General features: G+C 49.4%; 7 protein-coding genes and 1 non-coding gene across 10 annotated transcripts; 6 read left to right on the top strand and 2 right to left on the bottom strand.

Moving 5' to 3' along the window:
* The first annotated feature begins 801 nt into the window (after positions 1 to 801).
* Positions 802 to 1734, top strand: LOC100826916 (copper transporter 4). The gene has a single exon (XM_010231335.2). The coding sequence runs from the start codon at positions 963 to 965 to the stop codon at positions 1494 to 1496; it is 534 nt and encodes a 177-aa protein (XP_010229637.2). The 5' UTR covers positions 802 to 962; the 3' UTR covers positions 1497 to 1734.
* Positions 1735 to 1845: 111 nt separating this feature from the next.
* Positions 1846 to 3350, top strand: LOC100826601 (copper transporter 4). Its single transcript, XM_003560013.4, has one exon. The coding sequence runs from the start codon at positions 2484 to 2486 to the stop codon at positions 3033 to 3035; it is 552 nt and encodes a 183-aa protein (XP_003560061.2). The 5' UTR covers positions 1846 to 2483; the 3' UTR covers positions 3036 to 3350.
* Positions 3351 to 4089: 739 nt separating this feature from the next.
* LOC100826289 (protein N-lysine methyltransferase METTL21A) lies at positions 4090 to 5329 on the top strand. Its single transcript, XM_014897344.2, has one exon. The coding sequence runs from the start codon at positions 4167 to 4169 to the stop codon at positions 5082 to 5084; it is 918 nt and encodes a 305-aa protein (XP_014752830.1). The 5' UTR covers positions 4090 to 4166; the 3' UTR covers positions 5085 to 5329.
* A 904-nt stretch (positions 5330 to 6233) lies between these two features.
* On the bottom strand, positions 6234 to 9258 carry LOC100840797 (L-type lectin-domain containing receptor kinase IX.1). The gene has a single exon (XM_003562863.4). It carries the CDS (start codon positions 8525 to 8527, stop codon positions 6455 to 6457), a length of 2073 nt encoding a protein of 690 aa, XP_003562911.1. The 5' UTR covers positions 8528 to 9258; the 3' UTR covers positions 6234 to 6454.
* A 131-nt stretch (positions 9259 to 9389) lies between these two features.
* Positions 9390 to 12110, bottom strand: LOC100825976 (chaperonin-like RbcX protein 2, chloroplastic). 2 transcript variants are annotated; one of them, XM_003560011.4, is made up of 5 exons: positions 11724 to 12110; positions 10235 to 10326; positions 10094 to 10151; positions 9931 to 9996; positions 9390 to 9830 (listed from the first exon to the last, which is right to left on the bottom strand). In XM_003560011.4, the coding sequence occupies exons 1-5, from the start codon at positions 11940 to 11942 to the stop codon at positions 9705 to 9707; spliced, it is 561 nt and encodes a 186-aa protein (XP_003560059.1). In that variant the 5' UTR covers positions 11943 to 12110; the 3' UTR covers positions 9390 to 9704. The 2 variants fall into 2 exon arrangements, with proteins under 2 accessions (XP_003560059.1, XP_010236714.1); XM_010238412.3 differs by lacking the exon at positions 11724 to 12110 and having other exon boundaries at positions 10235 to 11717.
* A 3118-nt stretch (positions 12111 to 15228) lies between these two features.
* LOC112270352 lies at positions 15229 to 15331 on the top strand. Its single transcript, XR_002962743.1, has one exon. It is a non-coding gene; the product is annotated as a U6 spliceosomal RNA (small nuclear RNA).
* A 1956-nt stretch (positions 15332 to 17287) lies between these two features.
* On the top strand, positions 17288 to 19555 carry LOC100843134 (zinc finger AN1 and C2H2 domain-containing stress-associated protein 16). The gene is made up of 2 exons (XM_003562871.3): positions 17288 to 17578; positions 18643 to 19555. Exons 1-2 carry the CDS (start codon positions 17480 to 17482, stop codon positions 19414 to 19416), a joined length of 873 nt encoding a protein of 290 aa, XP_003562919.1. The 5' UTR covers positions 17288 to 17479; the 3' UTR covers positions 19417 to 19555.
* Positions 19556 to 21365: 1810 nt separating this feature from the next.
* LOC100825664 (L-type lectin-domain containing receptor kinase IX.1) lies at positions 21366 to 24139 on the top strand. 2 transcript variants are annotated; one of them, XM_014896724.2, is made up of 2 exons: positions 21366 to 21520; positions 21592 to 24139. In XM_014896724.2, the coding sequence occupies exon 2, from the start codon at positions 21914 to 21916 to the stop codon at positions 23792 to 23794; it is 1881 nt and encodes a 626-aa protein (XP_014752210.1). In that variant the 5' UTR covers positions 21366 to 21520; positions 21592 to 21913; the 3' UTR covers positions 23795 to 24139. The 2 variants fall into 2 exon arrangements, with proteins under 2 accessions (XP_014752210.1, XP_003560058.1); XM_003560010.4 differs by having other exon boundaries at positions 21387 to 24139.
* The last annotated feature ends 135 nt before the right edge of the window (positions 24140 to 24274 follow it).

Genomic DNA, 24274 nt, shown 5'->3' with positions numbered 1-24274 from the left:
CTTTTGGCGGAAGATTTAGTATATATACTCTACTGCATGTAATCAAGTTTAGATAATACCCGTCCCAACAAGAACAAGAAGTTTGATAGTCCTCGCAGGTCCATGAAGGTTGGGAGCAACGCTTGCTGTTGGAGACAGCTAGAATGTGGCGCGGCAGGACATTGTGCATTTGTCCTCGTCCGTCTGTTATTCCAAAGCTCTCACATATGCTTCCCCTTTCCCTATCGTCTTTTCCTGAGAAAATTACACTACAGGTTCATAAACTTGGTAGCGATGTTCAGTTTCATCCATTAACTTGAAAACTGTTCAAATAACTCAGTAAACTTGACAGGTTTGTTCATTTTAGTCCAAATGGCCGAAATCAGGTGAAATTCGGCCATGCTGGCATGTGTCGTGGACCTGGCCGGCGTGTGAGGGGGCTTTTCACAATTTTCTGATTATGGACCTTTTCTGTTTAACCTCCTCGAATCTCCAGAATGGGGAGATGTTGCTCTCGCCGGTGAACCCACTTCGGGCCGGCGTACGTGGCGTCCACGCGAATGGCTCCATTGATAGGTTCGGCGGCCGCTACTCGAACGGCCGGATCCACGTCACATGCCATCATGACCGAATTTCGCCCGAATCTGGTCATTTGGAGTAAAATGAGCAAAGCCGTCAAGTTTAGTAAGTCATTTGAGAAGTTTTCAAGTTAATGGATGAAACTGAATATCGCTGCCAAGTTCATGGACCCGCAACGTAATTTACTCTCTTTTCCTTTTCCTTGTTCCTGTTCTTATCTTTCGTGGTTGTTTACACCTTTCTGCTTCTTTCCATCGTTCCATCGATCTTCTCTCTCTTTCCACGACACACTGCACGTCCACTAACTAGCTTAGTAGTACTACTTAATTAACTTAGGAAGTCGTCTCTACCTCGTTACACCTCTTTTGCTTCGGCGTTTCTGCTCAACTCACCAGAAAAACAAGATGTCCATGCCGATGCCGCCGCCGCCGCCGTCGCACGCGGGCGACATAACTCACATGCCAGGGACGGACATGGGCATGGGCATGGGCATGGCGATGCCGGCGATGCACGCGACCTTCTTCTGGGCCCACCGCGCGCAGGTGCTCTTCACGGGCTGGCCCGGGGAAGGCCCTCGCGCCGGCAGCGGCATGTACGTGCTCTGCCTTCTCGTCGTGCTCGCGCTCGCCGCGCTCGTGGAGGCCTTCTCTGCGGCATCCAAGGGGCTCGCCCGCCGCCGGCCTGGCGGTGGCGCGATGGTCTCGGGGGTCGTCGTCCACGCGGCCAAGATGGCGCTCGCGTACATGGTGATGCTGGCCGCAATGTCCTTCAACGTCGGCGTCCTCCTCGCCGCGGTCGCCGGGCACGCCCTCGGGTTCCTGCTCGCGCGGACCGCAGTGCTCCGCCGCGCCGGCGCTGGCGGCACTCGTGATGATGACGCGGCAGCGCCACAGAACGTTGTTGCTCACGCTACCAACGAGTCTGAGCCCATACCTTAAGACACTGAAAATGGTTGGGGATACTGAATTTGAAATGCCTGTTGTACTTCATGGAAACACGGCCTGACCTGTGATTCCTTATCCAATGAAACTGGCGAAGCCTCGTTTGACTACACAGGATTTTGGCAAGTTACAGTAGAAAACACTAAGTATACATATGCTGGAAATTGACCACATAAGCCCAAGCCCATGTAGCAAAACGGAGCAAACATGGCCTAATTAACTTCCCCACTGATCCCTGCAGCTGAACGATTCGACTTTGTGTAAGAGATAATAACATCAACAGTCCAGCGACTTGAGACGTGCGATCAGTTTAGTTCACGTACTTGAAAAATGTGGTGGACTAGCCCAATTACTTGAGACGAGCGAGCATTATACGGTTCATATATGATCCTCCTCAGTAGTTCATGGCCTCCGCTTCACATTGTCACAACGGAGGAGATTCAGACCAAAACATTAAATGGGGTCATTAGTGGTAAAACTTTTGCTAAATGCGGTCAAAAAAGAGAAATCTCACTAAATGGGATTAAAGCTGTCAAAAAAGTGAAACTTGTGATAAAAAATGGAATTCACTCTTAAATAATTCGTCCATGAAAACAAGAACCACAAGTTTTGATAGTCCTCGCATGTCCATGAAGGTTGGGACACTTGGTGCCAACAAGAGAGGGATCAACGCATGCTGTTGGAGACAGCTAGAATGTGGCACGGCAGGACATCCAACTGCTATTCCAAAGCTCATACAATTCCCCTTTCGCTATCGTCTTTTTCTTGTTCTTGTGCGTATCTCTCCTTGCTGGTTACACCTTTATTCCTTCTTTCCATCGTCGTTCCATAGGTCTGCTCTTCTCTTTCCACGACACACCGCACGAATTCGTCATAACTACTGCACGGTCCACTGAACTAGCTTAGTATAGTTAACTTCGGAAATCTCTACCTCGTCATACCACTTTGCTTCGGCGTTTCTGCTCAACTCACCAGAAAAACAAAATGGCCATGCCGATGCCGATGCCGCCTCCTCCTCCGATGTGGCCGATGGAGCCGCCCGCGGCTGGCATGCCAGGGATGGACATGGACATGGGCATGGCGATGCACGCGACCTTCTTCTGGGGCCACCGCGCGCAGGTGCTCTTCAACGGCTGGCCCGGGGCCGGCCCTCGCGCCGGCAGCGGCATGTACGTGCTCTGCCTCTTCGTCGTGCTCGCGCTTGCGGCCCTCGTGGAGGCGCTCTCCGCGGCGTCCAAGGGGCTCGCCCGGCGCCGGCCTGGCGCTACTGGCGCGACAACGTTTTTGATCTCCGCGGTCGTGGTCCACGCGGCCAAGATGGCGCTCGCGTACATGGTGATGCTGGCCGTGATGTCCTTCAACGTCGGCGTCCTCCTCGCCGCCGTCGCGGGCCACGCCCTCGGGTTCCTGCTCGCGCGGACCTGGGCGCTTCGCCGCGGCAGCGGAGGCGGTGCCACGGGTGTTGATGACGACGCGCCACGGAACGGTGCTGCTCACGCTCCCTCCGACTCCGAGGCAGCTGAGCCCAAACCTTAGATGCCGCGAATGGTTGGGGACTCGAGGGATGCTGAATTTGAAATGCCCTTTGTGCTTCAGTAAACAAATTCGCATTCCGCCTCAGAGTATAAGCTTGCTGCTGTGCTATTTGGTCGATGGTTTTCTGTGATGTTATACAACCGTTGGTTTAGAGACGAAGTAGCACTGTAGCAGGATCTCTTCTTCGAGACGACATATTGAGCTCGGATCGATCGGCCAGGAATGATCTGAGCAATTTTTACTCCTTTCTTGCAACTAGTAATGTTTTTAAAATTAAATCAGAACTACCCGAGCAAAAATAGACATTTGCCTGGATACAGGATTTTGCGGGAAACAATCAAATGGGTCGGAGAACAATATTTTTTTTGGCACGTCATGATTTGAAATGAATGTCAGTGGTCATGCACACAATATGCTCCTGGCTTCTTAACCCCATAGTTGTCACGCATTTGGCATGTATTTCAATTGTCATGCACGCTGTATCCTTGCAATTCTTCACCAAAGTGTACCGTATATCTCTGCAATTATGCAATATTTTTCGTCAAAACACCGTGATGAAACTTTCGCTCCTCATGGTTGTTTCGTCGAGTTTTATAATGTCGTTCGAGATAGTTAAGAAGTTGCTCTACAGCAAAAATTTTGTGATCCTGTCGAATTTCAAGTGATAAATTTAAGGTATTACTTTGTGTTCCATGCTACAAGTCACAAAAATACATTATAACCAAGATTTGCACATTACAGTACTCCCTCCGTCCCATAATTCTTGTCGAAATATTACATGTATCTAAATGTTTTTTAAGAACATATACATCTATTTTTGAACAAATGTGAGACAAGAATTATGAGTCGGGTCAACATTTTGCCAACAATGCTGCAAACAAAAACATTTTGCCAACAACTCCACCACGAGAATCAATGACAAGAAAAAGGAAGAAGAAATAAATATGCCCTAGGGAAAAATCCGCTTGCCACTGACAAAGTTATAGCAAAATCCGTTAAGAAATCACCACTTGTCTACTTGCAAGTTGCAACTTGCAAAATGCCGTGCTAGGCCCAAATTGGCCAGACCCGTCTAACCCTGGTACTACTAGTCAAAACCTCAAAGAACACCAATCACATCGCTCGTCCGTTATGGCCGCCGCCGCCGCCACCACCACCGCTGTTGCCGCCGCCGCCACCGCTACCGCCGCCACCGTTGTGGCCGCCGCCGCAGCCACCACGTTTCTACCCTTCACCGTCTCCCCTGTTCCCGACTCGGACGATGCATTCCGGTCCACCACATCCGCCATCTCCTCCGATTCCGAGCCCGACGATCTCCAACTCCTCCTCCCAAACATGCTCCCCACTTCCACGGCCGCCGCCGCCGCCTCATCCGAGGCGGAGCTCCACCAGTTCCACCTCCCCGCGCTCCCGTCCCCCATCACCGTCCGCACCATCCCTTCCCTCGGGCTCACCTTCCAGCTCTGGCCCTCCGCCACCACGCTCCTCCGTTTCCTCTCCGCCTCCCTGCACCTCCTCCCGCGCTGCCCCGCCCCGCACTGCCCGCTCGCCATCCTAGAGCTCGGCTCCGGGACCGGCGCCGCGGGCCTCGCCCTGGCCGCCGCCCTCCCAGCGCACGCCGTCCTCTCCGACCTCCCCGCCGCGCTCCCCAATCTCCACCACAACGCCTCCCTCAACGCGCCCCTCCTCGACTCCCGCGGCGGCGCTGTCTCCGTCGTCCCGCTCCCCTGGGGCGATGCGGCTTCGATGGAGGCCGTGGTAGCCCCAGCGCCGGCGTCTCGGTTTGACCTCGTCGTGGCCTCGGACGTGGTCTACTACGAGACGTTGGTTGACCCCTTGATAGAGACGCTGCGGTTCTTCGTGAAGGGGGAGGTGGTGTTCTTGATGGCGCATCTGAGGAGGTGGAAGCGCACGGATAAGAAGTTCTTCGGGAAGGCGAGGAAGCTGTTCAACATTGAGGTGTTGCATGAGGACCCACCCCTCGAAGGCTGGCGCCATGGTCCGGTGGTTTACCGGTTCACTGCGAAGAAGCAGCATGGCAGGAGGTGAACAATAAGCTGCCCAAAGGTAATGGCCGTCTGCTTGCTTATGACCGTGCTGTGTCATTGTTTGTTAAGTACTAGACTAGATTCTACTGCTGAAATTAGCCAATCACGAAATGTTTCTTGTGAACAATGTAACATTGTGCAACTGATGTCAAATTTAAGAGGAAATGTTACTTTCGAGTTCACAACAGTGTGATATTGTGCAATTGAGGACGAAAATTAGTTGTACACAACTTTAGATTGGTGTGATGTTCTGATGTTCCAGTTTATGGTTGACTTCGTGAAGCATGATCGAAGTGTTAGGTTCTACTCCCTCCGTCCCATATTAAGTGACTTTCTATTACATGTATCTAGATGTTTTTTAGGCATATATACATCCATATTTGAGCAAATTTGAGTCACTTACTATGGTATGGAGGGAGTACTAGTTTAGAATTTCATGAAAAGCTTATCTATAATAATACATTGCATGGACAATATGGTAGTTGAAAATTTCACACATATGCTTCGCAAGCAAGGTGTTGTTATAAAATTTGTAGTCTGGGGCTTTGGCATGACAAATTTCTCGGTGCTCAATGCTAGTGTTTTTTCGGAACCACATATAAGACGATGGACCTCGAATAAATTCACAATGATACGTGTTCTCTGCACATTATTGATGAAGGACATTCAAGACCTTATTTTGCTCCGCCTTGATTGATCTTTCTCTTCATCTTTTGTTCAGTTGTTTGGTGCTTAGATTCAAAGAACCAGAATTATGTACCTTCTATGGCCATTTTAATGGTTTACTATTTAGAACTCAGTTCCTTTTTTGGTACGGCCTTATGGGAGTACAAATATATGCACATACCTCCTTACTCCTGTTGATATAGGAGTATAAATATATGTGCATCATGGTATATTTTATTAGACACTTCACTTGGATAGCTAGGTTTAAGGCCAATTTGGTTTGGGCACATCTAGATCTTGTAGTGACCAAAGATAAGCAGGAAAAATAGGTTCGGGTAGTTTATGTTCGTTGTACTTATTGTACATATGTTGTGAGAATAGGCCTTTGGTAATGTAGTGCCTGAATTGATATTGATTTGATTCCTATACAAAAGCAAACTTGTCTTTTCCACATATAAAAGAACAAGACAACCGTCAACACCACTTTAGGTGAACATCATAAATTCACCTAGGATACGCATAAACATTCCATTGCTTATGTTCTGCAGGTATCCAATCTATACACAAATAATTGAATCAATACTGTTCTCAACATCCAGCTAGAATCAATAGCAACATATTTCTAGTTTAACTTTAGTGCCTCTCTAATACGTTGGCACCAAACAAAAGTACACATGTTGAGCATGCAGTAAGGAACCGGCAGACCTAGTAACCCGCCTCTGGCAACCGAACAGAGGGAGGTGAACTCGAAGCATTGGTTGCACTGGATGAGTTTGTCTTTCCATAACCGTTGGACCTTTCCAGCTCCTGCTCCTTCAGGGTCCCATCAGATGAGGTGTATGAAAACCTGCATAGAGAAATTGGTGGCGCAAAGTACATTGCTACAGGCATCTTCGCTGGAAGGCTTGGCAATGGTGCTTCAAACTTTAGTACACTTATGACCTGGCGAATCGAAGGTCGGAGATTGTAATCCGGATGTGCACACCACAGTCCAACAACCATCAAGCAGAGAACTTCTCTCTCTTCAAATGCACCATCAAGCCTGCCATCAACTGCATTAAGAATCTCGTTTCTTCCATACAGATCCCACACCCACTGAACCAATCTGATCTTGTTGTCCTCTTCCTTTAGCACAACCGGCCTCCTTCCACATGCAATCTCCAATGCAAGAATGCCGAAGCTGTAGACATCGGATTCTTTACTTGCTTTGCCAGTGGTGACACACTCTGGAGCCATGTAACCCATTGTTCCAGCTAACACTGTAGTTTGTGAGGCTCGGTCATGGTCGACAAGTCGCGCGAGCCCAAAGTCACCAAGCTTAGCGTTGAATGCAGAATCAAGCATCACATTACTTGGCTTGACATCCCGGTGGACGACACATTGCTCCCATTCCTCGTGGAGGTACAGGAGGGCAGATGCAACACCAATGGTGACCTTGAACCTCAATGGCCATGTTAGCAGGTTACTGTTGTCATAGAGGTGTGTGTCCAGGCTCCTGTTTGGCATGAACTCGTACACAAGCAAGAACTCTCCGCGCTCATGACACCAGCCCTCAAGCTGCACAAGGTTCCGATGCCTCAGCTGGCTGATGATCTTGACCTCAGATATGTACTCCTTCCTCCCCTGTGTTGACCCTTTTGCAACTCGCTTTATGGCAACGTCAAGGTTTTGATCCTTCAAGAAGCCCTGGTAGACTGCACCGAATCCTCCTTCTCCAAGTTTTCTCTCCAAAACAAAGTTCTTCGTGGCACCCACTAGTTCATTGTACCGGAATCTTCTCGGCCCCCTTCCTTTCTCAAACTCACAGTCAATTGACACATTATAATCTAGCTTCTTTTCTCTCTCCTTTTTTGACCTCCTAGACCTAAAATGCAGAAGGTACCAAACCAAGCCCATAGAACAGACCACCACACTTATGCTAGTACCCAAACTTATGGCCAGTATACTTCTCGTCTTCTCTGTCTTCATCAGCTGCAAATCCGTAGAATCGAATTCCCAGTAAAGTATCTGATGTAACTCAACAGATCTACCAGTGGCAGCCGAGAAGCCAATGGCCACTTTGTCTGGGAGATATTTTCTGAGATCAACTGAATAAGATAGGCTGGAGTTGCCACTGTGTTGTGGGTTGTCCAGATATGTCAAGAAGACGCTCAAGTTCATGGAGCTGGCCTGGTAAGTTACCCATGCATTGGCTATCCGACCATCATTGATGCTACTGATCCATGTCCGGTTGGCTACAGATACAATTGAATGGATGTCGATTCCCACATGGTTGTCATCTGGATCCCATGTGTTCTTGTGGCTGTCAAACTCAACAGCCACAAGCTCATTGGATGGGTCATTCTGACCATTGCTATTGCTGAAGAGGCCCAGAAAACCATCTGTGGAACTATTGGGTATCACAGAAGGGTACGGTGAGAGGAAGAATGCTAGGCCCTCACCTGTTGAATTGCTTCTATCTGTGGCAGCTATCATGAATGTGAAGCGGGTTGTGAAGTCGGCTAACTGACCGGTGGCGCTATCCCAGAGAGGCACTGGATCGGTGTAGACTGCTCGGCCAACGCTGTAAGTGATATCATTATTCAGCTCGTCCTTGGTGAGCCTGATCGCCTTGTTGTAGAAGGCATCGTCCTGGAACTGGATTGCAGCCAACGCGTTGTTGTTTGATTCAGTGAAGTTCAGCTTGAAGGACAGAGGACTGACACGGGCAATGTTGAAATTGAAGGATAGGAAGAACTGGAGAGCCAAGAAGTAAGTTCCTGTGACTCTTGATCTCATGACTAGAGAAAGAGTGGAGAGGAAGGGTGGAAGGAAGGAGAGCCAGAAACAACTTTTGCAGAGACCTGAGAGGTTGTTACATATGCATGTTGTTGCAAATAACGAAGTTATCAGCTTGGTTAGCCCTTGATAGCCTCACATACACTTGCCGTTATTTTGGGTTTTATACTGCCGGCCTGCTGAGAAGACAGATGTAAGCCATAGGAGAAGCATCTCAGATTTGGAGCTTACATTGGTGGCGGTGGAGGTATCTGAAGCTGTAAAATAATGGTACGGCGCTGGACAATGAATTGAGCTTTAAGTAAGGAAGACAAGGCTTGGTTTGCATCGCCAATGACGGACGAGATTAGGTACAAGACAAACAGCGACATGAAACGTGATAAAGCACTCCAGGATATCCGCCCAAATGTAGTCGTGCTAGTTGCCGACAAGAAAAGATTACGTTTTTCTTCAACAGATGGAACAGTGCCATGCCTCCATGGACTATTGGACTGGTTTCAGATATATTCCGCCAGAAAGGAAGGTTCTTTTTTAATATGATGACATCTATCCTTACCATACTGATCAGGACATAAAACATTTTTCTTCATATAAATTAGATGTGTGGTAACAACTCCGTGAGGGTTTGAACTATCTGTATATAATTTACTTGTGCTTAGGGGTCGGCTCAATTTTCAAGTTGTAATGAGAAGTCTTCGCTAACTATTTTTTGAGTTGTAGGGGGTCACTGCCAATTGGCATACTCATTAAATTTAGAAACGTAAGCTTTAGCTATGCATCGCTCGGACTTCAGTAAATGAAATTCGTTTATCTAATCCATCTCAATATTGTTGGTCATGCAAGACAGAAAAAGAGGATGAAATAAGGGTCAGAAAACCTGAATCTTACAAATACAAGCACAGAAGAACAGACACTGTCAAACAAGGCAAACAAATTGACCAGACGTGTTCTGAGCTTCTGATATTTTTCTCGAGTCCAGTGGACAGAAAAGGATCGAGGGACACTAAAATCACAAACCCCTACGAGAGAATGTACACCAACTGTTCTATTCATGCAGGGTTATATACACAAACGAGTAACAGTCAAAACGAAAAAAAACAACATGGATTCATCGAAGTGCATTGTTGAGTGAAGCAGTTTATGCTCAACTCAGACAAGAGTTCCAATCGTGTCCCCCTCAATCTTGTTTGCCGCTGTTGTTCGTGTCGTCAGTTGGCCACACTACGGTTTCCATTAGCCTTTCGCGCATGAGTGCCAGGTTCTCGTTGGAAATCCTCTCGTACATTTTTGTATGGTCACATTTCTGATCAGATGCAGCGATCATAGGTGTAAGTAAAAATTTCTGTAATCTGCGCCAATTTCTCTCAAGACTTGGATGGAATGGCTCTCTGCCTCTGCATTACCTTGATCCATCTGCCGTATAAGTGAAGGCGTGTGATCATGACCCTCTCTGCCAGGTCTTGCCTTTCCTGGTGTATATACATGAAACAAGTTAGAAATGATCAGAAACACACCATTTTTTTTCCTCTCCATTTTTGAACATTCTGTACAAGAAAAAGAGGATACCTTTGTGAGTGCTCGAAGAAAATGTATTCCCTCTTTTGCATCGTTGACGACAAGGTAACTGACAGGACAAAACTATAACTTTCGAAGAGGTAATTAAACTTAGTAATTTGTCTGAAAGAGGCCATGGAAAAATAACCTTACTTATAAAGCCAAGTATATGCTGGCGGGTTCATTTCATACAACTGATAGAGAACCGTCTTTGTAGCCTTGTAGGTGAAGTAATTCATGATTTCCTGTTCAAAAAAAGAAACATGGCAAAGGCGGACATGGGTGGTGCCAGAATGTTGTTGGTCATTGTTCTTGAGTATTCTACACAGCACAAATAAAAGTTTTCCCTTGAAAAAACAAATTGGTTGTGTGGGTGGCCCCCTGTGTCCCTGTCTCTGTTTTAAGTTGCACGATCTTTTTCTAGATATCAAGGTCCTTTGGATTGTATGATTTTTATATAAATTATGCAGGATTCCAATCCACATCATTTTCCCCTGTAAAACCTTTTGGAACAGAGAAACGTGATCATCACGATTCTTGTGGATTGTTCTCAAGCTGTTTTTTTTAGCTGGAGGTAAATTGTCTCGATGTATTAGTTAAGCTTAAGAGAGCTGCTCAGTTAATTAAAGAGAAACCAGGCTAACACCAAAACTACGAGTCCAAAAACTGGACACATACACCACTAAGAACGTCCTCTGAGGCCAAACAGAAGCTCATCATCCATTGCACAAACCAATGGCTTCGACTCTATCATAAACGACCACCAACGCATCAACCACCGCAACAACCACAACATGCCATGCCAGCCAAACATTGAGGACAAGGCAACTCTTATCTTGGTGACGAGCCTCGTAGAAGAAAGTTGCGATCATTGCGATGGAGGTCCTACACCGCTTGCCACGATTATTATTGCCATATTAGTCGCAACACAATGGATCTAGGTAGCGAGATGTTAGACTTGAGGGAAATTAATGCATCTTCTCTCTTTTCAAATTCAAAATCCATGTGAAGCAATACAAATATCAATCTCTGCAAATTCATGTGTTTTGGTTGTGTACATAATTTGGAAAGTCATGACAACATTATGACATTATCTTATGTATTTCCTAATTATGCGTTTTGAGAGCAGTGTCCACCATTGGAGTCCATAAAGCTTCTAGATCAACATTCAACTATCGTCATATCGTCTATGTCTTACCACATGTATAGTACTCTGTATAACCTATAAACCAGGGATAACAGTAATGGTGTGCAGAAATTGGACAAGATTTGTGTAAACGATCCAGGCAAGGATTAGCAAAACCGAAGGCCATCATCCAAGATCCACTCTTCTCCCACTCTTCTCCCTCTCTGGTCATGTGCTGACGTGCCTTTTCTAGCCTTTTTCTAAAAAACTTCATTTGTTCAATTTTGACAGTGTGCATCATACAGCTAGATGCTGAGACCGGAAATATCAATCAAGTTCAGACGTCCTGCTAGCTACTTTCTGGAGGATATGCAGGAAATGCGGGATGGTTTCATTCATCAATTGAACTCCTTTCAACAACAACAAAAACCAACACTATTCGCAATGCATCTTAATCGTGTCTGCGAGCAATTCGAGTGACCGTGCATTCATTCATTCAAGCGCAGCGGCACATACCAATTCCACGTCTCCGAACCCGTCATCGTACTGCCCGCCGAACGCGCCCACGACGACGAGCCCGCGGCCGCGGCAGGCGCCCTTCCCCCTGCGCCGCCGGCGCCACCCCATCCCTCGGCCTCCGGTCCCAGCCGCGCCCCGCGACGAGACGGACGGCGCGGCCGCGGCCACCACCGGCGTGACGGCCGCTGCGGCCTGCGCGACGACGACGACCACCATCGCGCTGACCGAGGAGAAGATGGCGAGATTTAGGAAGCTTGCCGTGTGGCCTGACGACGTTGGGGTGACGCGCGGAAAGGGAAGGGGGGTCTTGGATGGGTGGTGCAGGCGTGTCCGTGTGACGGCAGTGGATCGACGAGGACTCGCGGAGGGGTCCGGCCTGGTGGGGGGTACACGGTGGTTGGATACTTGGATTAGGCTGATTTTTGTGTGTGGAGCTGTGGCGGGTTTTACCCGCGAAAACGGCTCGTTGCACGCCCAGAGAAGGTTTGTCGTTGTATCAGTACTCTGTACGCACGTCGTTTTACCCGCGGAAACGCTGAGTTACGATGCTGCTGTATTTATCCTCTTCAGCACGATCTCGCAGCCCAACCCATGATGCCAGGAGCCAGGTAGGGGTGGGCATATTAACCAAGAACCAAACTACCGAAAAACCTGAACTGAACCTGGATTTATCTCGGTCTGTTCAGTTTTGTCAGTTCAATTAAGAGATACGCAGGTTCTGTATAAACAAAATGCTACGAGTGTCATCACGTCCGCATCACAGTATCACACTGAGGAATCTTTAGAGAAGAAGCTTTTAATTTACAGTGCCTTAAAATAGTATAAAGACCAGCCGCCTCCTTCCCACAAGGCCGAAACTTTCCTTCGGACGGAGTACATCCAACACGATGATCTTTACATGCCAGCAGTTTGTTGCATACTTACAACAGAGGACTCTGGACAACAGCTAGATGGTCCAACCGTCGTGGAGGAACTGGTCGCGGTCGAGCGCGCACCTCCCGTTGTGAAAGAAGAAGAAGAAGCTCCGGCACTGGAGGAATCACCGGGCGCCGGCGAGCCAGCGGCAGCAGGGTTACGTTTGCCGCTGTACCCAGCTGCAACGGTCGGCGAGTACGTCGCGGCTCCCTCGGTCGTGATGTCGGCACGGTCGTAAGTGGCAGAGTCGGAGAAGTTGTAGCTGAAGGACAGTGGCCTGCAGCGAGGAAGCTTGGAGATGAGCAAGAAGGAAGTGAGGAGTAAGGCTGCAGGGACCGTTGAGCTCACGACACCCATTGCCGCTGCCAGAAACACAAATGGCGCGCGGCAGCGATGTGGAAGAAGATGCAGACTAATGCATGCGTGCAGGTGTAGGTAGCGCTACTCTCTGAGAAGTACTGATCGATGGTTGCATTCCGCAAACAATTTATTGCAAATACCAAGCGCTTACAGTTGGCGTCTGAGGTCGGAAAGACTTTTCTTAGTTTTCTACCGCCCTACCGGGCATGTCATGCAGCCTACCGATCACGATCAGCACGTTTGCAAGGGTGTTTTACACTTTTACTTGAGTAGTAAAGCGAGGACATATCTCACTGCTCACCTTTCGAGTCATCAAGAGGCGGCCCACCACGTGCTGGCATGGCTGGTTGGTTGCTTGCCGTAGGCTGCCGCGGGCGCCGGGCCACGACCCCGGGTCAAGCCAAACCCCACACGCATTCAATCACCTTGCATGGTTGGTTGCTCGCTGTTTGCAAACGGAGTCTGGTCGGTCGGAGACTCGGAGGTCTATCTGACGAGGAGCGACGACCCAGGCGAGACCGAGACCAAGTTGGTCGCTCTCGGTTTAGGCGACGTAACCGGACAACGCGGCTTCGATCGGCCGTTCGGGCGGCGACCGCTGGATTTTATTCGAGTTGGGCATGGAACCAACCAGCTGGTGCTGCGCCTTCGGGGTTCGGGCGACTTTGAGCTTGCGATCTCGGGTCGTCGATCATTGGTCACGACGGGTTCGGTCCTGCGGACGAAACGAGTAAATTGAAGGCTTAACCGGACAACACTACAACACCGACGCAGCTTAACCGAGCTGCAACTCTATTAGACTATAGGCAAGGGCGAGCACTCTGTGAATGCATGTTTTGTTATATTTTGAGTAAATTGCATGGAACCACCACATTTCAGTGATTTATTACGAAAACCACCGGTTTTGCTAATTTTCGTGCAGAACCACCGCAATTTAGTGAAGTTGTTGCACATCGCACTAGTTCTGTCGATTGCAGCATATAAGCGCGTTTCTGACCGACCAGGCCCACATGTCGGGTTGACTGGGCCGAACTGATGTTAACGCCGTCCGTGAGAGCCGCTTGGATTACTCCCTCTCTCTTCTTTGTCTCCGGCGAGCAGCCGCATGGACAGCTAGCTCCAACGCGCGCACGCGGCTGCGGGCAGCAGGGGCGGCGGCAGCGCGGAGGGGCGCACATGGCCAGGCGCGCAAGCAGCGGCGCGTGGGGAGGCTAGGGCGGCGGCGGGCAGGGCGGGGGGCTGCAGCAGCGCGGAACCAAGCAATGCGGGGGGATGCAGTGAAGGCGCGCGGCGGCGGACCAGCAGCGCCGCGCGAGGCGGCCGGCGCTGATAGGGAGCAAGGGCGGGTGGATACACGAATAGGAGGATGATGATGGTGGGGTCTGCAGTCAGCGGGAGAGGAGAAAGGCTTGTACAGACCTGGCTAACGGACGGCGTAACGCCGTCTCGGCCTGGTCAACCTGACATGTGGGTCCGGTCGGTCAGAAACGCGTTTATACGTCGTAAACGACGGAACCAGTGCTATGTGCAATAACTTCACGAAATTGTGGTGGTTTTGCACGAAAATTAGTAAAATCGGTGGTTTTTGAAATAAATCATGCGGTGGTTTTGTGCAATTTACTCTCATATTTTCGATTCAAGCTTGCAGTATACTCTCTTTCTTCTTTCTGATCGACCCGTCCCTTCCTTGATCGAGGCAGCTTTGACAGCCCACGAGGGCTTCGTTAGGGCCGGGGCAGGGCATGGAGGTCGTCCTCGCGCTCACCAACGTCTACGTACCAAACAAAAGACCCGCTCGTGTCCTCGACACTGTTGCTACAATTTGTTCTTTGTTACTCTTCCTTAGTGACAAACTACTGGAATGGACGAATGGAAATACCAAGTCAGCAACCAGAGACGTTGAATTTTTCTGTTTCGCTCGAATAATCCAGCACCAGACCGGAATCGTGAAACAAATTAAACGTGAAGGGGAAGGGAAAACGAAAGAAGCCAATTAGCATCTCTGCTGACTTGGTCTGAGGCTCTGAGCCAACACAATCAGCCTCTCTGCTGACTTGGGCTGAAGCAACATATAGAAGCCCATTAGTCTCGCTGGCTCTCGCTTCGTTGAGCAGTTCGGTTCGGTCTTGGCTCTTGGGGCAACAACAGACGCATCCACGATTAGTACCACCTCGCCCAGCTAATAATGTTCCGACCACCTTATAACGTACCACTCCGCACCGTAGTTGTCCCTTCGGGGACATCCGATAAAATTGGAACGATACAGAGAAGATTAGCATGGCCCCTGCGCAAGGATGACACGCACAAATCGAGAAATGGTCCAAATTTTTTTGAGGTTTCACACACCGGTCCCTTGATATTTTTTTCCAGGCCCTCACAACCAGATACTATTCTCTAGCGTAGCGCCCAGATACTATCCTTGGACTTTTTTCTTTTCAGGTCCTCCGTGCAATAGATTTTAATTTGCCCAAATATGAATGTTTAGATACATCCAAAATAAACTAAATTTGAGTTCTCTAGCCCTTCTCGTTTTCTTTGGCCTCACAACCAGATACTATTATCTAGCCCTTCTCGTTTTCTTTGGCCTCACAACCAGATGCTATTCTTTAGCGTAGCGCCCCAGCCCTTAAATTTTTTTTCTTTTCAGGTCATCCGTCCAATAGATTTCAATTTGCCCAAATATGAATGTCTAGATACATCCAAACTAAATTATATTTGAATGCATCAATACACTAAGTCATGTCTAGATACATCCAATTTTTGACAAACTTAAGACATCTTTTGTTAGATGGAGGGAGCAACTTATCTTGGAACGGTATTTTACTAGTTCGCGTGAGACTGAATAGAGTTGTTTCTTTGCTCTCTCGGCTAACTCTTGTGTTCTCAACTCACGTGAGACCACATATAACGTACGTGACACCCAATCAGAGCGATATCTTTCAAAGAAAACCCAGAGCGATAAAAGCTTCATCCATCTATGGGACGGCCGCAATATAAAAAATTACAAGGTCAATAGCATGAATTAGAAGGAAAAATAAGTCATCGTATACTCTAGCGTTATGCTTTGAGGTTTATTGGGTTATTTATTCATAGACTGTTTATTCACTGTGTTCAGAATTTTAATACTCCCTCCGATCCATATTAATTATCTCAAATTTGCCTGATTTTGGATGATCTATGCCTAAAGATCGTCTAGATACATGTAATATTTCGACAATTAATATGGATCGGAGAAATACATGTGAATTGGGAGTAGAAGTTTTTTAAATTTTTTGATGAACTTTGTACTCCTTGGGCTATGTAGACGAGGCAAATTGGTGGCTACAAATCGAATTATAAAATCCGGTCATTCCACATCTCAACATTAGAATAACTAATAAACACAAGCATTCCTAACTTCTCATATTAAAAGAAACAAATACACCGCAAATAGCCTTGCGTAAAGGCAGGCAACAACACTCATCACACAAGCCCATGGAGTACAGAGTTCCTAACTTCTCATGGGAGGAGTTGGAGAATGCGGCACGGATACGAGCTCCTCCCATGAAGCCGTTGTATCACGGTCATGTTGATCGTTCTCTCAAATCCCAGAGGCATAAGTTGGCCTCCTTTTAGATATACTCTAGGTGCCGATGGAGTCGACCGACCTGTCTATATAGGCTTGGTTACGATGTGGCGGGTGGGGGTGCACCTTGGCGACATTGTTGCAACGAAATACAAGTTGTTGGATCCTGAACGCTTTTGTGATGACGACGATGATATTGGCACCGGAAGGTTTGCACTTAATTTTACTGTGTTTTGTCCGACATAGTCAGACTTGCCCTTGCTGCCGTTTCGTGTCACCTGGTGTCTCCTGACAGTTCTTCAGATCAATGGATCGCAGCAGCTCTGTTGCTATCATGAAAAATAAAAATAAAAGTCCAAATAATAAAAATTATAAAACAGCCCAGTCACAGTTTTGTTCTTGATCTTTTGTTGTATTCTCTCCGTTTAATAATTCTTGTCGAAATATTACATGTATCTAGACATTTTTTAGAAACAGATACATTTATTTTTTAACAAATTCGAGACAAAAATTATGAAAAGTAACGAGTACTACCCAACTCGGTGGTCTGGCGGCCCACGGAAAAAGAGGGTTTCCCGGCATTTCCCCAGCTCCGTGTCTTTCACGCATCGGCTGACGGAACATGCCAACTCGGAAGACAAAAACGGAGGTTCGTTGTACCAAATCCTAACGAGTACCTCGGAATGAAATACCGACGAGTTCCGAGGTCCTCGCCGAAAAAGCACACCGTCAAACCGTTTACAAATCAGAATCAGAGACCCCTCCCCTTCCTGCCTTGCCTTCCGGTGCCAAGCCAACAACCGACGCACGAAGCAGCCGACGGAGTCGCGGTGGCGCACCGCGCACGGCGAGTTGACCAGGATTCCCCTCCCCGACCCCGCGCACAAGCGCTAGGCCCCCCCACGGGCGGGCGATGGGCACGCCGGAGTTCCCCGACCTGGGGAAGCACTGCAGCGTCGGCGACTGCAACCAGATCGATTTCCTCCCCTTCACCTGCGACCGGTGCGACCACGTATGTTTTCCGCCTCCCCTGTTCGTTTCCCTTTGCGTCTAGAGCTTGCGCAAGCTATGGATTGTTCTGTGAATCATGGAACCCGAGAATTGGCCCTTTTCTGTGGATGCGGTTTCCTGAAATAGACCTGGGAGTAGTATTCTAGGGGGACGCGGTTCCAGGATAGTGATCTGGGGACTGCCCTAAGGAGAAAGGGCCATTCATCTTGCTGCCTGGGCTGGGCAGCATGAATGAAGAAGAACCTTTCTTTCGCCTGTCCCACAGGGTAGAGTATCTAACGTTTGCCATCTTGAAATATAGTGCTTTTGTCCTTTTCCCGTGAAATAGAACTCCTGTGTCTTCGCGTGGTGTTACTTCAATTGGTCACATGCTCTGTATGACTTCTCTTTTTCTTCTTCAGTTGATGAATGTAGAATCATAAACTCCAAATTTTAGATGGTCAAAATAGTTTGGTTGCTTGAATCATTATCTTTAAGACCACTGTGATTGGTTTATTCATACACATTTTCTAATACTTGAATGAGAAACCTTCTGTGAATCTGTTCCCAACTGCCCATTGTCATGCAGCAGAGTAAAAGGAACTTTCTGCAAATCATATTGGTTAGTCATTTTTTTAACATCAAAGGAGTATCAGATTAAAAAAAATCCCATGTACAGTGATTGACCCCCTTGATTCTCATCATAACATGCAGTTATTACCGGGCAATACTTACCTTCACATTCGTCTAACTTGCTTTGAAGCGTGCAACAAGTGGAATTTCAAATACCATATCCTTGTCACAGCACTCGCTAAAAATAACAGATAGACAATTCATTCCCCCTTGCACATTTGCACCGAGGATGGTTGTCATGTATAGTAAGAGTGAACCTTTTTGCTGACGTAGTTCTATTGGCATGCTTTCACAGAATATTTAGTATTTATTATTCTGGGAATTCAGCTTTTGTCTTCTGAAATTGTTTGCGTTTTGAAATTCATGGGTACCTTGATTCTCACAAGTCATAATTCTTTTTATTGTTGTCAACTTGTCATCACTAAATGCTGTTAGCCATTGTATGCCGTTCAGGTCTTTTGCCTTCAGCACCGAAGTTATACATCACATAAATGTCTGAATGCAAATAAAAAGGATGTAACTGTCCTCATCTGCCCACTCTGTGCTAAAGGAGTTCGCCTGAATCCAAATGAAGATGCAAACATCACCTGGGACTCTCATGTTAATACCGACTGTGATCCATCAAATTACCAGAAAGCAACAAAGAAAAAGAAATGCCCAGTTCCTGGGTGCAGAGAAGCACTGACATTTTCAAACACAATCAGGTGCAAAGATTGCAGCAATGAACACTGCCTCAAGCACAGATTTGGTCCTGATCACAAGTGTCCGGGTCCAAGAAAACTGGAGCCTACCTTCCCCTTTTCCAACATGCTAAGGAGAAGTCAGAAAGTCCAGCCACGCACGAGCAGCAGTAGCAGTAGCGGTAGTTCGTCCTGGTGGAGCTCCAGCCTTTTGAATGCAGCATCAAGTTTGAGATCATCGGCAGAAGCTGGAATGCAAAAATTGAGCATTGCCACCAGTGAAGCCGTCCAGATGGCTAAGGATGGGATCACCCCGAACAGTGCTAGTAGCAGTGGCCTCGTGGAGCAATGTGTTCAGTGTCCAGCAAAATTTTCCACTGTGGGGGCCCTAATTGAGCACGCTGAGAAATCCCATGGGAACAACTCACAGTCGAGTCGTGGTAAAGTGACCATCGATGCTTGCCCCAAGTGTAGCAAGGGATTTCGAGATCCAGTCTTGCTCGTTGAGCATGTTGAGAAGGAACATGGAGGAACGTCAAAAGCATAAACCTGCTCCTGCTCCTGAGTCATTTCTCATGAGTACTGTTATACCTGATTGCTTTGTAAAATTTACTCCTTATTTAATCGATTTGATTATACCCCGATGAACTTTAGCTTCAAAGAGTGCACATGGTAAGATTGCCTTTCATCTCTGCCCCCTCTTGGTCTGTGTTGGCGCCGCCGTATCCTTGGTCCACAAGGATATCTTTTGGGTGGCGGTCGCATAAGCTAGGATTTTGTGCTGGGTGCTCACCGAGCACAGCCTAGCGCGTCTGACTTATCGTGCAACCGCAGTCACCATGAAGCAACAGAGGGGTCAGAAGAAATATCATCAACCAACACTCTGTCCGCTTCTTGTTTGCGTCTCATTCTATTGTCAATATTCAGTTTTGTAGGGCATAATGTGATTTCTATGCTCTTATCATTGCCATTTATGTTCAGGGCCCAAATGCTCATAGGGAAGGGGAGCAAACCACATTGTATAAACTTTTAGATAGGTTTATTTCCGATTCACATGAAACCTTTGGTGCGCATCTCAATTGAGATAAGGCAAGTACAGTTTTAAGGAGGAGAAAACAAAAATGATAATGGATGCCATTTCATCTTTCATCTTTTCTGGATCTTTGAAGCTCTTGCACCGTGGCTGGTGGCTCTAGGCCCTCAGTCAGCTAGACCACCAGCCACAGGCCCATGATCGCAATTCGCAAGCTCAAAGTCACAGCACCATGTATTTCATCCGGTTCCGTGCCCAGCTCAAATCAAAATCTAGCGGTCGCCGGCCAGGTGAAGCCGCGTTGTGCCGTACGTTGTCCAGCTTTCGACGTGCCTCATGTATCCAGGGCGAGGGAGCTTGTCGCGCTGTCACCTACTCCGAGAGCTAGCAGCTTCGTGCTCGTCAGCTAGACCTCCTGTAAACGGTGGCAATGAGATGATTGAGAATGTGTGGGGTTTCGCTTGACCCGGTCGCCGGCCGCGACAGCTTAAGGCAAACAATCATGACAATAGCTCGTGTTCCCCCGCGAGGCGGGGAAATGAAAGAGCAAGGAGGGAATGGCGTCCCCTTCCTATTCTTTCTCCTCCTCCATGGAGCCCTTGGGATGACTTCATCTCGTGGGGCTCAAGTTCTCACCATTGAGCCGTAGATTGAGGGAAAATGGGTCTGATCAGGCTCCGATGGGGTTTCTGACGAACCGGATTCGCCGCCGTGGAGCTCGAATCGGCCAAGAAAATGCAACGTTGGTGAACTTAAAATTTTCAATGTTGTAAGGCGATGTTTCGACGTGCTAAAAATAAACATTTTATTTGGTGCGTACGGAAGGCCAGCTGCTACATTGCAACTTGCAACGATTCTACGCGCAATCGTTTGATGCAACAAAATGAACGGTGTCTGGTGATTTCCGGCGGAATCCTAGCGTGGGCCTATTTGCTCGTCTAGCTCGTCCGCATGAACCCGTCGTGTGAATGTGATCGCCAGCTCAAATAAAGTGGCCCGAACCCCGGAAGACGCAGCAACCTGTATTTCGTCCTGTCCCGGTTGAAGCCACGTCGCCCCGCTTTCGTGGTGCGTCCAGGGGAATGAAGCGCTTCAAGCGCGTCGCGTCGTCTCGGTCTCGCTTGGGTCGTCAGCGAGACCTCCGATCGACCAGACTGAGACTCCCTTTGCAAACGGTGGCAACGAGGGCCAAGATAGACGCGCCAATCATGCAGCGTGATTGAATGTGTGGGGTTTCGCTTGACCCGGGTCACCGCCGCGACACCTTATGACAACCAACACGGCAACACGTGGTGGGCCGCACTCGCTCTGGGTGACTGGAAAGACGAGCAGTACGTGGGCTCTCTGCTTGTATCTGCTGTGCATGAACAGCCCTGTTTGTCGAGAGAGTCCTTTCTGGGTCGTCGCTTTGCTCAAGTAAAAACACCTTTGCAAAGGGCCCGGTTTGCCAACGAGAATAGCTAGCTGCTGATCGCTAGAACAGTAACGCTACATGACGTGCCCGTAGAAAAGTCTTTCCGGCCAACCGCTGTTTGCGATAAATTAGCTTGCATCTTCTTCCACATTGCTGCCGCGCGCCATTTGTGTCCCTGACTTCCTGGCAGCGGCAATGGGTGTCGTGAGCTCAACAATCCCTGCAGCCTTACTCCTCACTTCCTTCTTGCTCATCTCCAAGCTTCCTCGCTGCAGGCCACTGTCGTTCAGCTACAACTTCTCCGATTCTGCCACTTACGACCGTGCCGACATCACGACCGAGGGACCCGCGACTCTCCCTCAACAAGATGACAGCCCCATCGACCTCACCCAGAATCCCGTTCCTAGATCCCAAGGCAAGTGCAACTGTTGGGGCCGGGCGTCATACAGCAAGCCGGTGCCCCTCTGGGACAATGCCACCGGCGAGGTGACGAGCTTCACGACCAGCTTCTCCTTCGTCATCAAGGCGGCCATCGACAACAGCACCTTCGCGCCTGGCGACGGGATCGCCTTCTTCCTCTCGTCCCACCCGTCAAAAATGCCTCCCTTCAGTGGCGGCGGCTACCTCGGCCTCTTCAACCAAAGCACCCCCGCCGGTACGACTCCACCAGCTGTGGTGGCGGTGGAATTCGACACATTCTCAAACGAATGGGACCCGACCATCAACCACATCGGGATCGACGTCAACTCCATCAACTCCATCGCGGTACTGGAGCTGCCGGCGGGCGAGCTCGCCGGCTCTGAGGAGCCGATGGTTGCGTGGGTGAGCTACAACAGCAGTACAAAACTGCTCGCCGTCGCCCTACAGCTAAAGCGCAGCTCAGATGGTGGCATGGCGAGGTACGAGCTCAATACTACCGTTGATCTCGAGAGCTTACTTCCTTCCGAGGTGGCCATCGGGTTCTCTGCCGCGAGCGGTTGGTCCGTTGATCTGCATCGCGTGCTCACCTGGTCTTTCAACTCCACGTTGGCGGCGACGAAAATGGTGGCGGTGACACCGCAGGAACCGAGAGGACACAATGTGACGGAAGAAAAAGCGCCCGATATATCGGTCAAACAATTTCCCTCCAAAAGTATTGTCCGGCCGCTCGTCGGACTGGCTGTCGGTGCCATGCTAATATGTGTCGTTGTTGTGGGTGTATTGATCCGGTTTCTAATGGTGAGGCGCCGGCGGATGAGCGAGGAGCACCAACAGGAGATGGCGTCTGCCGACTCGGACGACCGGTGCAGCATGGACGAGGAGTTCGAGAACGGCACCGGCCCGAGGCGATTCCGCTACGGCGAACTCGCCGCCGCGACCAACAACTTCTCCGAGGACGGGAAGCTCGGGGAAGGTGGCTTCGGCGAGGTGTACAGGGGTTCCTTGAGCGACCTGGGTCTTGACGTGGCCGTGAAGAGGATATCCAAGAGCTCCCAGCAGGGGAGGAAAGAATATGTCGCCGAGGTCTCCATCATAAGCCGGCTAAGACACCGCAACCTGGTCGAGCTCGTGGGCTGGTGCCACCGCGGCGGCGAGTTCCTGCTCGTCTACGAGCTAGTGCCCAACGGCAGCCTCGACGCCCGCCTCCACGGCGCTTCGGGCAGCAGCGTCGTCCTGACGTGGCCGAGCAGGTACGAGATCGCGCTCGGGCTCGGCTCGGCGCTGCTCTACCTGCACGTGGGGTGCGACAAATGCGTGGTGCACAGGGACGTGAAGCCCAGCAACATCATGCTGGACGCGTCCTTGGGCGCCAAGCTCGGCGACTTCGGGCTGGCGAAGCTGCTCGACCATGGCAACAGCTTGCAGACGGCGGTTGTGGCGGGAACCAGGGGGTACGTGGACCCAGAGTACGCCGCGTCCGGCAGAGCGAGCACCGCGTCCGACGTCTACAGCTTCGGCATCGTGCTGCTTGAGATCTGCTGCGGCAGAGTGCCGGTGCTGCGGCTGCCGGCCCGAGCGGATCAGGAGGCCAACGACAGCGAGTACTCCTCCCTCCTCGAGTGGGTCTGGGGCCTCTACGGCCGGGGAGCAGTTCTAGAGGCGGCCGACCATCGCCTGAACGGCGGCGAATTTGACCAAACGCAGGTGGAACGCGTGCTGGTGGTGGGGCTCTGGTGCGCGCACCCGGACCGTGGCGCGCGGCCGTCTATCAAGCAAGCGCTAGGCGTGCTTCAGTTCGAGGCTCCGTTGCCTTGTCTTCCTCCGAAGATGCCCGTGCCGACGTACTCGCCGACCGTTGCAGCTGGGTACAGCGGCAAACGTAACCCTGCTGCCGCTGGCTCGCCGGCGCCCGGTGATTCCTCCAGTGCCGGAGCTTCTTCTTCTTCTTTCACGGGCGGTACACGCTCGACCGCGACCAGTTCCTCCACGACGGTTGGACCATCTAGCTGTTGTCCAGAGTCCTCTGTTGTCAGTATGCAACAAACTGCTGGCATGTAACGATCTTACAATCATCGTGTTGGAGGTTAGCACTTCTCCAGATTCCAGTTCGGTACGTCCGAGGGAAAGTTTCGTCCTCGGGAAGGAGGCAGCTGATCTTGATACCTTTTGAAGGTACCGTAAAAAGCTGCTTCTTTAACGATTCCCCAGTGTGATGCAGACGTACTTGAGACATTCATGGCACCTGTTTACACAGAACCAGATGTCTCTTAATTGAGCTGTATTAGCGTCGTCTTGCCATTGATTTCCAGGGGTAACATGGGTTGTCTACAATCCTTTTTCTTGGGGAATCGTTTTCTTAATTTGTTATGAGAAAGTACATGTGCTGGCCTAGTAATTTCAACACATACATTCTTCGTCCCATAATCGTACAGAGATCGTACCTAAACTGTCCTTCGGAAGGCAATTCCGCATGCTGAAACACGACACTGACGAGCAAGTAGATGGCTCAAAGCACCAAATTGTCATATGTGCCCAAAT

The sequence above is a fragment of the Brachypodium distachyon genome, chromosome 1 (genome assembly GCF_000005505.3).
Source record: "Brachypodium distachyon strain Bd21 chromosome 1, Brachypodium_distachyon_v3.0, whole genome shotgun sequence".
NCBI lineage: Eukaryota > Viridiplantae > Streptophyta > Magnoliopsida > Poales > Poaceae > Brachypodium > Brachypodium distachyon.
The sequence above is the reverse complement of the archived record's forward strand: the minus strand, read 5'-3'. Positions and strand labels throughout refer to the sequence as shown.

Coding starts and splice junctions, on each gene's coding strand:
- LOC100843134 (XM_003562871.3), top strand. CDS start 17,480: ATGGGCACGCCGGAGTTCCCCGACCTGGGGAAGCACTGCAGCGTCGGC. Junction 17,579..18,642: donor CCTGCGACCGGTGCGACCAC/GTATGTTTTCCG, acceptor TATGCCGTTCAG/GTCTTTTGCCTTCAGCACCG.
- LOC100826601 (XM_003560013.4), top strand. CDS start 2,484: ATGGCCATGCCGATGCCGATGCCGCCTCCTCCTCCGATGTGGCCGATG.
- LOC100825664 (XM_003560010.4), top strand. CDS start 21,512: ATGGGTGTCGTGAGCTCAACAATCCCTGCAGCCTTACTCCTCACTTCC.
- LOC100826289 (XM_014897344.2), top strand. CDS start 4,167: ATGGCCGCCGCCGCCGCCACCACCACCGCTGTTGCCGCCGCCGCCACC.
- LOC100825976 (XM_010238412.3), bottom strand. CDS start 10,569: ATGATGTGGATTGGAATCCTGCATAATTTATATAAAAATCATACAATC. Junction 10,152..10,234: donor GCATATACTTGGCTTTATAA/GTAAGGTTATTT, acceptor TTGTCCTGTCAG/TTACCTTGTCGTCAACGATG. Junction 9,831..9,930: donor TATACGGCAGATGGATCAAG/GTAATGCAGAGG, acceptor GCATCTGATCAG/AAATGTGACCATACAAAAAT.
- LOC100840797 (XM_003562863.4), bottom strand. CDS start 8,527: ATGAGATCAAGAGTCACAGGAACTTACTTCTTGGCTCTCCAGTTCTTC.
- LOC100826916 (XM_010231335.2), top strand. CDS start 963: ATGTCCATGCCGATGCCGCCGCCGCCGCCGTCGCACGCGGGCGACATA.